Below are 16,671 nucleotides of genomic sequence, written 5' to 3' on the forward strand. Positions count from 1 at the left end.
GGATTCACTTCTGAAAAGGTCCTGTCAGTAACCATTATCTTTAGATGGGGCAAGCCTCTACCTGTTAAGCAATGGCAATCTCATTGTCATTGTAGAAATTTTGTCTCCGGAGGTTTCATATGTTATGAGGCTAGCACTTTATAGTAAATACAAGAAGCATGATAATTGTAAGTGTCAGAGACCCCTTCCTTAGTTATCGCTCTTGCCCTGACTAGTGTCAAAGAAAATTGTAATAATAATTATATGCCATAAATGGTAAAGTGAAAAAACGACACGAGTGAATGAATTGGTAGGATTGTTTCTTTAATGAAAACCAAGATATTTACATATGTACAAAAATATATTGCACATTTCAAAAAAAGTTACTATTCATTCGGAACCCCCTCTTCATTTGTTCAACACATTGCCCGTTTACCCACCCCAAAATGCACAGGGTTCAGTCAGCTTCTTCTGCAATTAGCAAAGACGAAACGACATTGGTAAGAGCCCTCCCACAAGAGGGTCAGAGACATGTAGTACTGCTTGAGCACCCGGGCAAAGCTCGGTCCGGCTAATGTGGCCGGAGAGGCAACATCTTCGCTTGGCAAGCTTCTAAGGTGGCTAGCGATGATTTCATCCACCATGTTACGCAGCTTCACATGTGGATGGAACAAACTTAGCCATCGGCGCTAAAGAGACTTACTAGCTCACTGCACAGGCACATCCTGAATTTTAACCAGAATGATTTGTCAGACACAGGCAAACACAAAATAGGGGTAGTGGAATGTTCACAACTACAGAATGCATTGTAGTGAATTGAACAACAGTGGGAAACTATACAAATCTGCTTTGCCTAAGCATATTGTGAGGGTCACTCCTGATTACTGGCCTACATGAGCCTCTTAGAGCAATCTTGGGCCTATCAGTTGTCACCAATAACTTTCAGAGTTGGTCAGGAGGCAAACAGAGAATGTAGTTGAGCTCAAGGAGAACCACAGTTGCACTGTACAACTTATGCTTGATCTTTCTCGGCACCCCCTGAGCTCTTGCCCCAGGCTCTGCAAGTGAATGAGGTATTGCATGTAATGCGGTCTAATGAACAGAAACAGTAATAGCAGTAATAGACGAGTTAAAGGAGCCACCCCTGTCTGGCCCGAACATCTCATTAATGCAATCTTAAGTCTGATTCTGCAAGCAAATCATTTAGGTTTAAGAACACAGCAAAAAAAAACATCCCATCTCCGAAATATCTCGATGAAACAGTGTTCATTAAAGGAGTTGAAATTAAGACCCACTTCTTCACTTGCAAGACAGATAAAGGTATTGCTCTTTATGCTTCTGTCAAAATCTGCCGTCTGATCTCGTAGATGCCTTGCTGTTGGCATCATCTGTTCTGGAAGAAAAGTGTCAAGAGCCTCTGAAAGCAGCTCTGGCATGGCAAAGGCTGCTGAAAAAGTGGGGCATAGTGGTTAACTAGAGGGCAAGCCCTGCCAAATGTATTTAAATTGAACACATAGAAGCTTCTAGCTGCTTATTATTGTTATTTAGGAAAAAACATTACTTCTTGACGGAAACAACAGATCATTAGAAAGAACAAATGTAGTTGGTTTAGGTAAATAAGGGCCCTATACTACAAATAGGTACCATTCACCTTCTTTCATACACCAACCCTAACCAAGACAACGCACTCTTTCTTGCTGAAATACTTTGATTTTCCAAGACCACTTTGAGGGTAGTGTAAACACCCCATGTTGTCCATACTTTATTTATGAATCACACCATTTGAAAATACCCTCTGTCAAAAAAATGGGGAAATCTCTCGTAAATCAAGGGCAGCCGGATAAGGGGGCACAAGACAGAGTCATGCTCACTACGATGATATAAGGTCCCAGAAAATCATAGGATAAAGCTTTGATTCCACTAGCTGTTATCTTTACGTACATCTGTGACACTTTAGTATCAAAAGGTGGGAATATGAGAATCCACTGCGATAGTGGAATTTATGCCTTTCATAATGGCAATGTCCTTTTTGTCAACATATATCTTTACTTGGACAACAGTTTTCACCCACCTTAGGCTCAAAGGTGGAATGATAAAGATGCAGACCATTTTGCTTCCATACCGGTGGCTTTAGTGAAATGAAAGAAGTAAAACATTGATGTATTGGAGACTCGCATTATTCTCTTTCAAAGAGCGTCTCCATGTTTTAACGATGCTTCAGAACATTCGCGTGCAACACGCAACGTGCTGAATAATTAGGGGTATGTTTGAGGTTGTCCAGCACCAAGCTCAAAGATCAGAGTACAGAATTTCGGTATGTATATAAAATCGACTAAATTCATATATATAACAGCTGAAAAGGTCACACTCAGCAGCAGTAGGCACATCTGCCTTAGGAATAAATAATAAAACAGTAAGCAAAGGTGTAATTGATCAGTATAGTGGTTGATAGTGGTGATGATAACCACTCATTTCAATGTAAGCATTGCTTACTTCTGATTAAAGTTATTTTAAAGAGGTCACATCTGTTCTAACTTTTTTGTTCCCTGATTAATCGCTCTGGGTGTAATCACGATGTTAAAATTGGGTACAAATTGCACACCTGCAACTTTGCAATGAGCAAAGGTCACAAATGAGTGAGTCTGCCATTTGCGCTCATTTATGCGGGAAAGAAGAAAACATACTAGGAACGCATTAATTTCCAGCCCAATATGTGCAAACAGCGCACCGGACAAGGTTTCACTACCTGCACATTGCGCGAGCAAACATGCAGAGTTTACGAACTCTAGGTAGTCCAGTTTTGGGTGCCAAAGTGACTATGATGGGTTAGCTGTACATCTATTGATCTCCATAACTTCTTATGTCATGGTGGAAATAATTTAGATTAAGCCTGCGACATACATTAATTTTTAGTAGTCAGACACACCCAAAATAGAGACGTATATACACACAGTGTGCAGTTCTGAATTGTAGCCTCAGACATTAAATGTAAAATCCCAATGGATGCTTCAACACTCTCGATGTCAATATTGAAATTGACCTCTTGGAAGACCGCCACAGAGTGAGACTTAATCCCAAGTATAAAAACATCAAGTATGCGTGGGATGACCTCAAAATAAAAGATTTAAAAGCTGTTGGGCTAGAATAATCTCCAAAAATGAAGTATAAAAGCATTGTCAAAAACACATTAGATGGACAGCATACATACAGGCAACAATTGTATGAAGAAACGAAATACACGATGACATTTGCTGCCAGCAGTGAATTAGTCTAGAGAAGATCAATAAGTTGATTATCTTATTTTTACAACATTTAGGATGAATACGCTCATGAAAAAACGGAAGCCGAAGTGTTGAGCGTTCTATGGTCTGGTCGTGGATGGGAAATGCCTCCAGGTTGTAAGAGAGAAACTGCTCAGCTACGGCTCATCGTATGCTACAAAAATGCTGCACTGCACGAGAGATTCAAACCCTCCAGTGGATAATTAAGGGAGGCCCTTACTTCATGACATCGAAACGCTAATGACGGTTAGTTGCCACGGAGATGGCATAGAATTGTCTCGTGTTGTAGCCTTTAAGGATGTTGCAGTTTCCACACGCATTTATGGTGCTTTATATTCGTGTTACTCACGAAAAGTGGCCAACCGGCCCCATGTCTTGAGGGTGTCCGTCATCAGTCCTGGTTTCTCAGCCAACAGCACCTATCACTCTGCCTCTGCAGTTTCACTTTGGCCATATGCACAGGCATAGAAGTCCCAGCATGCTTAGCACAGTTGGCTGGAAAATCTGGACTGCTGAAGGTCAGACATCTGGAATGGAGCTCGTTGACAGCTTGCTTTTATACTTTAAATGTGTGCACCAAAAGGATGGTACTTTAACTTCTACATTGGCAATTTGAGTTAACTTTTACAAATGTCTGCCAAGAAGGTTGCACGAGGCCAGCTAGCAACAGCGTCTTATCTGAAACAATTCTGCTAAGGGAGGGAGTGTGCTTAACCTCTTGGATGCTATGGGAATTCCCCTGCTGTGCTGGGATTTCGCGATCCTCGCACATTCATGACGAGCTGGGCTCGTCATGAGCGTAGCAGGAGGCTACTGCATGACGAGCCCAGCTCGTCATGAGCGTCGAAGGGGTTAAGGGATACGCAGCACAGACTTTCATCTTCTGCAGCTATGGTTAAGGTCCTCCACATACACGGGAGTGTTCCCAAATCAAGTACAATTGCCCTCTGACAACTCCCTCTCTTTGTTGAGGTACCAGACAAGAGCTGGACTAACTTCAAGTTGAAATCCCTTTCGGCAAATCCTCTTGCTTGGCCTACATTTATTGTAATGGCACAAAAGCAACATTTATGGAACAAGCATTAAAAGATAAAAAAATCCTCTCGAAGGATGACATGATGTTCAAGTACCTTAAATCAGTAACCAAAAATGGAGGAGATGACTGATGAACAACGCGTACTAAGCTCCTACCTATGAAGGAAAGATGTATCCATAAAAATACTAACACCACTCCTCTCATGGAATATTACCAAGTGCACTTAAGTCTGTTTATAACCAGAAATGGGTCTTTCGCGCAGAAGAGTTTCTCGGTTTGGTGCCATGAATACATTTCTTGGAGTGGCAATGGTGCATCTTTAACATATATGTTTCCATATCGAGTTCCTCCATTCCACCACTCTCTCTCTCTACTCTAATGAAAAGGATCACAGATATAGGGGGGATAAAGACAGAGATGAAGCAACAGTGGTTTACAAGAAAGCTTCGCACAAATTTGAAAGACTTCCCATCTTTCCCTCGGAAAACTATGTGTTAATTTGACCGATGGGTGAAAGGAGCATCCTTCTATGCCAGTGTTACGACTGAGGCCAATCCTGCACTAGTTACAGTATGCAGCTCACTTTTGCATCTTTAGGACAGAGAGGGCGCCTCCCCAGCAGGGCCATACATTTTTACAGGATGTGGAGACTGTACCAGGTGTGTATACATGCCAGGCATGTACGCTCTCACATTCCTTCAAAATCACTCTTGTATCGGGCAAATTCATTAACTTGCAAAATTGGTTTTGGAAAAACACTCAAAATAAATAACCGTTGTTCGATAAACGTCATAGCAAGAACACCACTGTGCATTTCCCACCCACCCCTCACAAATACAACTTCCCAATCAAGAAGGAAGTTACTCCAGTGCCAATCTAGCAGAATTTAGTAAGAGTAGTCTTTGTCCATCTCTTTCGTCCGCTTGTAGTTTTGCTTTTGTTGCTCATGATGCAAGATTCGTGGTGCTGAGATCCTCAGGTCTGCAAGGAGTCTTTAGTAGGCGACAGACCCAGTGTCCCGGGCACTGGTGAAGAGAATGTCTGCCTTAGCGTTGATGAAGTAGGTAGCGAGTAGTGAGACGATCAAAATGACAACACCCACCACTAGCGTGACAACCTTGAGTGAAGTGGAAAGAAAGAAAGATATTAATTGTAGGGACTTTTTATTGTACAGCACTTTCAAATAATAAAAAGGCAAATTGTGTAAAACACACAGTGAGACATGCTAAAAGGCAGCTATCCGCAGTGGTATCCTGGGCTGGCCTTTCCCTGTGCTCACTCCTGAATGTTGCAGAGCATGAGTAATGGTCTATATATTTTATGTTCTGAGGCCCAGTTTCTGGTCCACTTGGTAGCCAGCCTGAGCTATCACAAGAAGGGGATAAGGTTGTCTAAAGGACCTGGAGGGTAGACTAAAGAGTTCTGTTATTTGCCAAGAAAAACAAGCAAAAAATAGTGCAAACATGGGCCAATGACTTTCACCCAATGCTAAGTCACTTGGTTTCACATAGGACTCCAGCCTTATCCTGAAGGAAAACTTTGCCAAGAAAACAAAGACGGCCTAGTACGAGTACCCCTTTCTATCGCTTCTAAAGAAACTTAAACTGTAGCACCCAGAAAGCAACCTCAGAGCTGCTGTTCAAGATGTAATACCCGTGCCTCAACTACTCTCAGCACTACTCCCAGAGTTCACACTGGCCTCTTTAAAGGCATCCTACATGCTACAGCTTTACAATCCGTGGCCTGCAATCTGATGTGACTCTCCCCTCCCCCCCTCCCACTTGATGGAACGCCAGTAGTTCATAATGCTGGCATAGAATAGGGGTGGGCGGAAAATGATTCTGCGGAATCCTTCAGAATCACATTAAAATTCTGTGAAATCCCGCGGAATTCCGCAACAGGGAGGGTGGGCATTTGACGCTATTTCTTAGCGCAAAGAGCACCCTCGCACCTAAAAATCGATGTGAGGATGCATTTTGTGCTACAAATTAACACTGCCAAATACCAAATGCACTGCAGTGCATACCCCTCGACGCCATTACATACTCAGCAGTAATCACTGCAGAGTATGTAAGGGTGCCAAGAGGTATGAACTCCTGTGCAGTGCAGTAAGTAGTTTTTAAACATGGACAGAAGTTTAATCTGCAGTGTATTTTTAAATGGAGGGGGTGCTCCCTCTTCCAGCCCAGTTTTAAAAATCAAACATTGCAGATTAATTCCGACTGCCAAATTCATTAGCAATTCCAGGCTGCAACAATAACGCAAAATTATCAAAATCCTCTAATTCCGTCAAAGGAAAAAAAAAATCTGTACAGCCATAGCCTAGATAATCTTCAAAATCAGTTGCATCATTCAGAGACCCATCTCAATCAACACCACCGCATAGTTGACTGACAAACTGATCATATCCAATGGCTCTGTTCACACCCTCAAAGAAGACATATCATACCAGAGGCAAAGAAGAGTGAAAATGAAAAAACAAGGCATTAGGCATTCACCAACTGTGCACCAAGGATCTGGGACAACATCCCCACATCCTCCAAGACAACCCCAATTTACGAAAGACCTTAAAATGCACTTCATTACAGAACACCACCACACCGATAAAACTTTACTACATTTTGGTTATATTTTCACAAAAAAAAAAAAAAAAAGTTAAAGTAAAGTTATAGTTAGAAATTCACCACTTGCACTCTTGCGATGCACTGCTTATGACCTCACATATTACATCACTCATAACATGTTCTATGACATCATTTATGACATCACCGATACCATTATTCAAGCTTTTTTGTACACATTACTCTATAAACAAGTATGGCATTCGAGGTCTGAAAGTGCATGGGGAATCTTGCTTTTGAGAATGCCCTTTTTTCATGCCCCTGCTTGACAGATCACACTGAAATGCTCCAGGAAGGAGCTGAAGTGAATTTAAATTTTTGGGGGAAAGTTTTGTGAATATTCAGACCAGCGCCAAAGTTATTAGCAAATAGTTCTGGAATTCACCTAATGGCAACACAAGAAAGATATGATTCATATGGCAATAGATGCTATTGCTATCTATTGCCTTTTGTAAGACCAAGTACTTACGAGTACTACAGACATCTACATTATGTCAGGTATATTCAGACTGTAGTACAGGGTATAGATTGAAAACTGCAAAGAATCTCCTGATTTAGTTCAAACTCCTGCTGAAGACATTGTAGTTGAGGAGGTTCAACTAGTAGCAAAAGGTATAGCTAGTAACAACTTTGTTGCAGCATCAGTATTTATAGTGTATAGAAAGACAAAAACTACTACTGATCTAGGTAGGTGAACATCTTTTAAAACCACAATTGGATATTAATAGAATTTGGAGAGAGGATGCCTGCTTGAAAGAATGGGCAAACGCAGAGAAGAGTTCACATCATCAGATAAAAAAAGCGAAGTGACAGAAACTCGACCTCCTCCTTTGGCGTATCATACAGAACAAGTTTTTTACCTTTGGTTACGCTCTTTCTAGTATAGACTATCTAGCCGCAGATTCCTAATGTTATGAATATTCCCCAGGTGTCAGCCTGAACCCAGAAACATTTCAGCAGTACCCCTGCTCACTGGTAGGAGGGGCAGTGAGACTCCACATTGATGTTGTTTTGGAAATGATGTTGGAGCATATTTAGGCACCAGCCCCATGCACTTGACATTTACTATCGAGGGTCTCTGAGCCCTTAGATGCAGAGCCCTAGTCACAAATTGGTAGTGACCAGCATGCAGGTTCCAAAACTTGAGATCATATTAGTGGATTGAATCCAATCACATAACAGGGATGATAGGAGAGTCAGTGAGGAATCTGCGTCTAGATAGAGTCTCCACCAGAAAAAGCGGTACTGAATGTAAGTAACATGTTCTTCTCATAGAGAATTCTAGTTGCTGATAACTCACCTTTTGAATAGATACCAATGCAGTAACTATTCAGAGGTGTGTCAGTGAATGGACTCAAACAAGAAAATGCATTGTGACAATATGGAGGGATGCCCATATAGTCACCGAGCAAATGTCTAGGACAAGGACCCCCGCATGAGAATACAGTGGTAGCAGCCTAGGTAGAATAAGCACGCAATCCCTCCAGAGGTTTTTTTTGTTGCCAACGAGTTGCAGATCTTAGTGCAAAGCAGGATCTCGCGGGAGACGGTTCTCTTCTGCACAGCCTTGCCTTTTTTCTCTCCATTCACTCCCACAAAGAGCTGATCATCTGGGAAGGTGGTGATATATGGGAAGTTGACACAGGGCCTAAAGCTCACTCACTTGCTGCACTGAAGTTATGGTGATGAGAAACACTGCTTTTTGGGTGAGAAGTCAAAAGGGACAGCTGCTAAGTGGTTCCAAGGGAGTGCACATCACATTTGTGAGGACCGAGTTAAGGTCTCACTGTAGCATGGAAAAGGAAGAAGGATGAAATAAATGCTGTAAACCTTTCAAAAAGAACATAACTGGAGACTTAAACAATGAGAGTTGGTCTGGCAACTGAAAAAGGTCAGAAGATACCCTTTACTGAGCCCAAAGCAAAGCCTTGCCCCTAAGGATAAAACCAACAACAAAACGTCAGATAACTTTGCCCGGAGAAGATACGTCTGAGGTTTACCGCAGCAAGGAGCAAATCTGTCCCAACAGCAGGCATATACAGTTATTGTCAAGGGAAGCCTGGCTGCCAAGATGACATCAACCACCTCCAGTAAGAAGGTTGAAGGTGTTCAGCTGTCAGCGCTCAATCTCCAAGCCTGAAGGTGGAGACTGCAAAGACCCTGGAGCACATCCCAACCCTGCTGTTGCGACAGCAGATCCTCCTAGAGGGGCAGCCTGAGCGGAGGAGAGATGCCCATGCCCCAGGAGTTCAGGACCCCATACCCTCCATACCCAATCTGGAGCCACTAGGATGACTTGGACCTGGCCGGTTCTGACCTTCTTGAGAACTGGGTGCAAGAGTTGGATCAGCAGAAAGGCATACAGCGGTCCAGAGTTCAAGGCAGAATATATCACAGAGCCAGAGACACCTTGGAAACTCCGGCACACAAAAAGTGCTGACATGGCATGCTCTCCCCATTCGCAAAAGAGACCATAGGCTACCTTTAGGGTAAACTTCCACTTGTGATTGGCTAGGCACCAATGACTGAACTCGCCCGCCCTGGCACTCAACAATCCTGCCAGGTGATTCACCACCAGGAAAATTCCTTGATGGTCCAGCCATTTCTAAAGGTGCAGAGCCTCCTGGCACAGGGTCCATGAGCCCACACCGCTCGGTTTACTTCAGTATCATTTGGCGGTGGTGTTGCCCAAGGTAAATCGGAGGAGGATCTGTCACAGTTTGCATCAATCCTTACAGGGTTTAAAACTTGTAATTTTGGGAGGTGACATTTTCCCTGTATACTGAAACTTTGGATGAGGTAAGGGTCTCAAAGAGAAGTGAGGTCACTCCTGAACAGCATCTGGTGGAGTGGAAACAATGGAACTGACGTCAGAGCGCTGGTGTGGCACCTATATGGACTTTGCATGTCATTTCCAAGGCAGAATGCATCAGTCCAGTTCAGAGCAGCACAGCACCACCTAACGGCAAGCAGAGTTACTGCCAAAAACTTTACAGATCCAGTCCTACGCCTGCAGAATCTTCAAAAGGTGCGGAATCTGTACCTAGAAGTCTCTATCAGACGTTTTTGTACTGGCACAGGAAAGAAGAGCTCATCATAATCTTCAGAAACATAAATATTTTTAGATTGTGATAAATGATATACCAAAGATATTGGGATAAAGGACATACTGAAGCTTCCGAAACATCCTGATTTACCAACGAGGTATCAGATGGAATGTTAAGAATAGTTTGAGAATCAATGTCAGGAATCGCCTGCGCTGACATTTTATGTTTTCTTCTCTTTACCATTCTTATTATGTTTTGACAAAGGAAGAAGAATTGTGTACGAGATAGGTTCAGGTTTGGAAAATGGTACCATTTTGATTTAGAAATTTTGCTCCCCACTCCTATGAGGAGAACATTACGTGAAACAGGAGCAGGGCGGGGTGATTTCTGTATTATCTGATAAGCCATGTACTGATGAAATGTAACTAGAATTATAGAGTAAGAAAAGCTTGATCTTCAAAATGAGTGAATTGGCCAAAAGCTAACTTTTCAGAGGGATTCTGTTCCAGGAACCTCTGTTGCCCAGTATACTGCTTGGTGGAGTTCTGATGAAGAAGTATCTCTTCGCAACAAATTCAGTTTCAAAATGCCATTCTGTACCACAGGTCCCACATTCTCTCAATGCTCAGCTTCCCCTTCCAAAGGTGTTCAGAGGTGCGTGCACTGGAGATTATGTCTCCCCTGTGGGCAAGTGGGGTCCCCCAGATCAGCAGGGATGAATGTATTACAGGTACCGATAGGCACTGATAACATAATGGATATGCCCATTAATGGTTTTCTCTTATCTATAGGAGTCAGCCTCTGTCCTTGTAGAACTAAAGTGTTTCTATATCTAGGAGATACTGGATATAAATAGGCAATGGTTCTTCAGAAAACTTGGATGACATCCAATACAGAGGAGACATGAATTCACTCAATGCAGCTTCTCTAAAACACACGCTTGCACAAGCCAGTGGGTGAGTGCATTAAAAGTGACAGCTTTCTTATTTGTAAGTGGAAACCATTACAATTAGCTAAGAAGGAAGGAGAGAAGGACACATATCCTCTAAGTCTGCACTATAATGGCATACACAGACTTGCACACTTACTTTTTCAAAACATTTAATGTGGAAGACCCTCTGTGCCTATTGCAAGCAGATCCTTGTAAAATGAAATATATGTAGATTCTGACCTATCGCAAATTTGACATGAAAGCGAACATCTAAATATGTTGGCCTATCACATATTTACGTTTATATCTAACATAACATATACCGAACATGACATTAAATCTAACATAACTTAACATAACCCAACATATGTAAGACCCACTAGAGATATGACATGTTTATGTAACCATATGGTTAAAAGGAGTTATCTGCCGTTTTAATATAAAATGGTCACCACACTTATATACCAGTATGATCACCTACAATAATGTGCCACTTTTTTCATCAATCGATGCTTCAAATGGAGCCATGCCTAGTTTAGGAATATTCGTCTATTGTTAAATGAACATGTAAATCCTGCTAAAGGATGGTATTGTGTTATTTAATGAAGCAAATCATAATTACCGGTCTCAAAACTCTGTACAGTTCGTCAAGTGGCTTAGTTCATGCATAACAAAACGCCAAAGGATATCAAATGAAAGGAATAGAACATGGCTTTAAAGGCTTCATTTTCATTAGGTGTTTCTGACACAGTCTTGTCAGTTAGAACACAGGCATGATCTTTAAAGAATATCAGGCTTGAAAGGTGCTTCCTTGCAAATACTCTTATTTGCGTCATGTAGGTTCACCTTTGTTGTGTCGGTCAAATTAAGAGTTTCCAATGAAGAGTAATTAAGAATTATTTTTTCCATTTATACGCTACAACCTTTTAAAAAGTTACTGATATTTCCACATGCAACATATTCTCAAGAAACATTTGTCATCTACAACCATAAGCTCAGTCTCACTGCAACCGAATCTGTAGCATTCGCTTCAACAAAAAATATTTTTTATTTTTTCTATTGCCAATACAGTATGTCTTTGTTACCTACAACGATAAGCCCCATTTCACCACAGCAAAGTCCATAATGCTCTATTTTTTTAACAAAGAGGCAAGTATGGCCATATGAAGCACATAAGATTGCTTAACCACTTAACCAGGGTACTGTCATCCACACCAGGCTAGCCACACACATCAATGACGCAGGGGAGTCCCTGATCCAAACACGGATAAGAATTTCACCTCTATTCTTTATGGGCCACTACTAACCCAAGCACCATACAGAAACGACTCACCTCTAGCTCATGGCTTGCTACCAGAAATATCCTGGCTCGGATTTCCTTCCAGCGACTTTCAGTCCAGGTAGAGTACTCTGTGGATCCCCACTCATTTAGCTCAAAAGCAGGGGACACTGCTTTACTCATGTGGGTCAATGTTTTCACGCAGAACGGTGTCCTTGAAGTGGAGTTATCAAATGAGCCAAGTACCCATAAGTATTCATAAAGCTGGAGAAAAAATAATATTTGAGAAGGAGATGTGGATTTATATTAAGAAAGGAAAATATACTTGTAATCCTGGGTTTTAGTTCATGGATCTTATCTCAGGATCCATAAACAGTATACTAATATTCGAGGACATAAGGAATCCAAGAGTTTTTTTTAAATTAGATTTTAAATATTTCTTATGAAAACACTTTAATAAAACATCCCTGTAAGATGCCACAATAATTTACAGTAGAACAGGACATTTAACGGATGGGTCACTGCAAAAAACCAAACAAAGTGAAATAAACTATAGGATATTAGGCTACTCATTAAGCTATATTTAAACACATAAAAATATATACACAGATCCAATATGACACGCAATTCCAATCTCAGAAACTACCAGACTCACCCATCATGAAGTACAGAGTCAGTCAGTTTATTTTTTAATGTGGCCTAGTAAAATGATCTTGACTTCATTAAACGCTCTCATGTATGCTGCTGAAATCCATAAGAGGCATTTAGGTTGATCATGACTTTGAGGGGATACCTATAACAGAGATGACATTACAGGTACGTAACCCTTCCTTCTCGGACGAAAGACTCTCTCACATCCATAAACAGCAGAATTGAGGTAGCAAGATAACGAAAACCCTCTCTTGGAAGTAGAATCCAAATGCTTAGGAAGAGAAAGAACATCAAGTCAGGCACATGGGTAATGAAGGGAGGCATGATAAACTAGGAAATTTGTCCTCGAGTCAGAATCCATACACAATAGAGCCTGGCTAATGTATAAAATGATCTCTAGTTGACAAACGTAGAAGATGGTGGGATTAAGGGCATTCTACATGGGTACAGAGACCTCTCTCTAAGGGCCAGGACACCTTCCCGGGTGATAGAATGCTGTACAAATCTGCATAACTACTGGCTTTCAGTTTACCAAGTAAAGATTGGTTAACCTTTTATAAATTTGCTTTTGCCAGTTTTTTTGTATGTACTCTGGGCTGGCGGCCACATCATAGTTTTTTGTAAAAATCTTTAGCCATGCTGTACAGTATCTAGGGTTCTGTCCTACATCACTAAAATCCTCTGGCAAAGCCAATAGGCCCCATACCTGTTGCTTTGCCAATGCTTGTTTTATTATAATGATGCACATCATTATACATCCTGCAACGATCTGTGGTGGTCTTGCCAGAACAAACCGCAGTACTACTGACAAAAAAACTGTTTGGAATGTTGTGTCTTCTATTGGGTAAGCAATATCTAAGAGCTCTGTTTACATTCAATGTATAGAGGGCCCGTTCGGTTGAAGAGGAAGGGTCTGGAAAAAAGTTTTGGAGGGCAAGTTGTATGACTGATGTGAAGCCTGGAACACAATATCTAATTCTTTCAAGTAGAGAACTTCAAGCTCACTCACTGTACTAGATGAAAAGTACAGCAACCAGGAATGCTGGCTCCATGACAAACACTGAAGCCTAATTTAGCGGGACTCAAAAAAGACACCCACTAATTTGTAAAGAACAATGTTCAACTATCAGAGAAGAGATGATCTTCTTAATTGGGGTGGACCTTTCTATGCCAGTGAAATAGTTTGGCACAGGATTGTTTAAAAAAAGATGTACAAGATGTTCTTTTTATATAAAAACTCATCCTTACTTTTATACCTGATCATGGAAGCTAAGATCTTTTATAGAATGATGGAGTGGAAGAATGCTTGTACAGTCACAGAATGGTCATGCACTCATCTGGAAGGTTCATGTGGCTGTACTGTATGTACTTGGGTGCAATGCCATCAAGCTCATGATAGACTAGGGTGGAGGCTCTTGACCAACATCCTGGTGAGATGGCCCAGCCTGCAGGGAAGGTTCCTGTAGGCTTTAGTGACAAGAGGAGTAGGTATGGATAACATAACTGTCCTGGATGGTCCAGGGCAATCATAACAGTTATCTTAACATGGCGATCACCTGATGACGTAGGGGGATCTGAAGAAAGATGAATGAAAATCTCCTAAACTAGTCTATCAAAAGACATTCCATATGGATTGAATCTGTGGGAATCTGGATGCGAAGTTGAAGCATTTTCCATTTCTAGCAAACAGGCCCATATGTGGCGTTCCAAAGTCTTCAGAGATGTCTGACAGAATGTCATCACTGACCACCTATTTATCCCTACCACTAGTCATACTCAGCTTGCTTGCTTTCAAGCTCTGGAGAACAGGGGGATGCACAACTGTCAGAGAGGTTTACCCTGCTCGGGACAAGTGGAATATCTTTTATGCCTCCATTAAAATGACTAAGTGGCGCCCCCTACTTGCTGACATTGTGCACTGACGACATCTTGAACAGCTGCAGAAAGATGGATGATGCAGGCCCTAATGGGAGGAAATATTTTTGCCAGATGTCTGTCCGGTGTTGCTTCCAACCCTTGTTCTTTTGGACACTCAGTACCCGTTCTACCAAACTGTTCCAAAGGGAATGCAAATTCAGCACCAGCCGGTCCATGTGCAGAGTATGTGACATCCTTGGTGAAATGCTGGGTGGAGCAACACGCAGTCTGATGTTAAAGCCATTCTTGTCAATATATAGCACCAGTTTCTGTTTTGTTTTTCTCCTCTGCATGGACGTCCCACCTTGTCTCACCTACCCATGTGGTGGTGGTCTGCAGTGGCTGTTTGTAAGGGGAACCCATGGTCAAAGAAGGCTGTTCAGAACTACACCTTTTAGCTTTTGCCTTTTGAGAAATTATTTTGTGGAAGCTGTTGCTGCTGCCAACGTCGCTCCAATTGTTGCCTTAATTTCCAGAAAAGTATATAGGAACATTGTTGACCTCAACCTTGGAAAATGCTTAACGATTCTCCAGGACAGTATGTTATACAGCCTTTGCTTCTATTTATAAGAGCTGAATGTAATTTTCAGTGTGTGAGAGCTAAAGAGGGATGATCTTGAAAAAGGTATATCCACAATCTTTACTTTACCCAGAGGAGAAAGGGACTACATTTGAAGCCAGAAAGCGCGTCTCATGGAATGACACTTGCAAATTTCTTAAACTACCTGGTATGCAGAGTCCTTGGCACCACTTATGGTTCAGGGCATCATGGCTTCTCTCAGGCTATCCCAAAAGTCATCTTTTTTCTCTCTAAAAAAGAGACTGATTAGCAGTGTAAAGAACTCCACAGCCCCTTGTTTTATCTTCCTGGCAGATGTCTAGCAGAATCTCTTCTATATGGAGTCCAACATTTTACTTTTCTTTTCCAGAAGTGCTGCAGATATTGATCCCAGAGCATGATGGCTTTTTGTGGCAGACAAAAATAGCAGAAAGGGAGAGTTTCCAAAAGGAAGAACGGATACACCTCCGGCTGTTTGAACACCATGCAACCTTCAATTGGTTTTGTAGACGGAGGGTGTATATATAGGAAACTTGACCTTTCGGCAGGGTCACCCATGTTTTTTTGCCTTTTGCTGGACACTCTATTTTTGCCTGCTGTAGAACACTGTGCACTTTACCCCTGCTAACCAGTGGTAAAATGCCTGTGTTCCCCTTTCAACATGGTGACATTGGCATATCCCCAAATGGTATATTTAATTTACCTATAAGTGATTAGTGTGTGGTGTACCCTGGGGCCTGCAAGCTGAAAGTCGCTAGTGGACGCAGCACCCACTGCACTGACCGTGTAAACATAACTGCAGGCCTACCATTTGTAGCCTGGCTGTTTTCAGTCTTAAACTACAAATTCAACCTGTCAAAATACTACCTTTTGACAATTCAAAACTTTCATTTTGAATAATTATAAGTCACCCCATGAAGACATTAGCTGGGTGCATGGCATTTAAAAGTAGGACCGGTAGGAATTGTATGTTATGTCTAGTGGAAATAACATACAAGGAAAAAGTCCCAAAAGCTATTTTCACTACAGCAAGGCTGGCTGTTAACCAGAAAAACAGTGGGTTACATTATTATATTTAATAGTGCTAACTTTGGTTAGGAAACAGCTACAAAAATAACTAAATAATTATTTTTAATAGTTATCGAAATCCAATTCAATGATGAAGTCAGACTAATGATAAATATTATGGAAAAGGTACTTTTAGGATGTTATCTTTTCTCTACTTAAAGCTGTTGGCGATACATGTACATTTGCCATCCCATATCTGCCAGCCAGTAATTAGCATATGAAAAGGTGTGAATGAGTATGAAATGCCTCCAAGAAGAAAACAGGCTGACCTAAATGGGCATAGATGACCAGGCTGAACCTGA

General features: G+C 41.6%; 1 protein-coding gene and 1 long non-coding RNA gene across 3 annotated transcripts in view; one reads left to right on the forward strand and one right to left on the reverse strand.

The window, feature by feature from the left end:
- Positions 1-286: 286 nt before the first annotated feature.
- On the forward strand, positions 287-4,839 carry LOC144798736 (uncharacterized). Its single transcript, XR_013603633.1, has 2 exons — positions 287-3,966; positions 4,110-4,839. It is a non-coding gene; the product is annotated as an uncharacterized LOC144798736 (long non-coding RNA).
- Positions 4,804-16,671, reverse strand: part of NCSTN (nicastrin) — a 156,179-nt gene continuing 144,311 nt past the window's right edge. For both annotated transcript variants that reach the window (XM_078669750.1, XM_078669749.1), the window contains exons 16-17: positions 12,229-12,438; positions 4,804-5,413 (exon numbers count right to left, since the gene is read on the reverse strand). In XM_078669750.1, the coding sequence (XP_078525876.1) occupies positions 5,291-5,413; positions 12,229-12,438 (333 nt within the window). In that variant the 3' untranslated portion in view covers positions 4,804-5,290. The remainder of the gene's footprint in view (positions 5,414-12,228; positions 12,439-16,671) is intronic.

The sequence above is a fragment of the Lissotriton helveticus genome, chromosome 12 (assembly GCF_964261635.1).
Source record: "Lissotriton helveticus chromosome 12, aLisHel1.1, whole genome shotgun sequence".
In the NCBI taxonomy this organism is placed as follows: domain Eukaryota; kingdom Metazoa; phylum Chordata; class Amphibia; order Caudata; family Salamandridae; genus Lissotriton; species Lissotriton helveticus.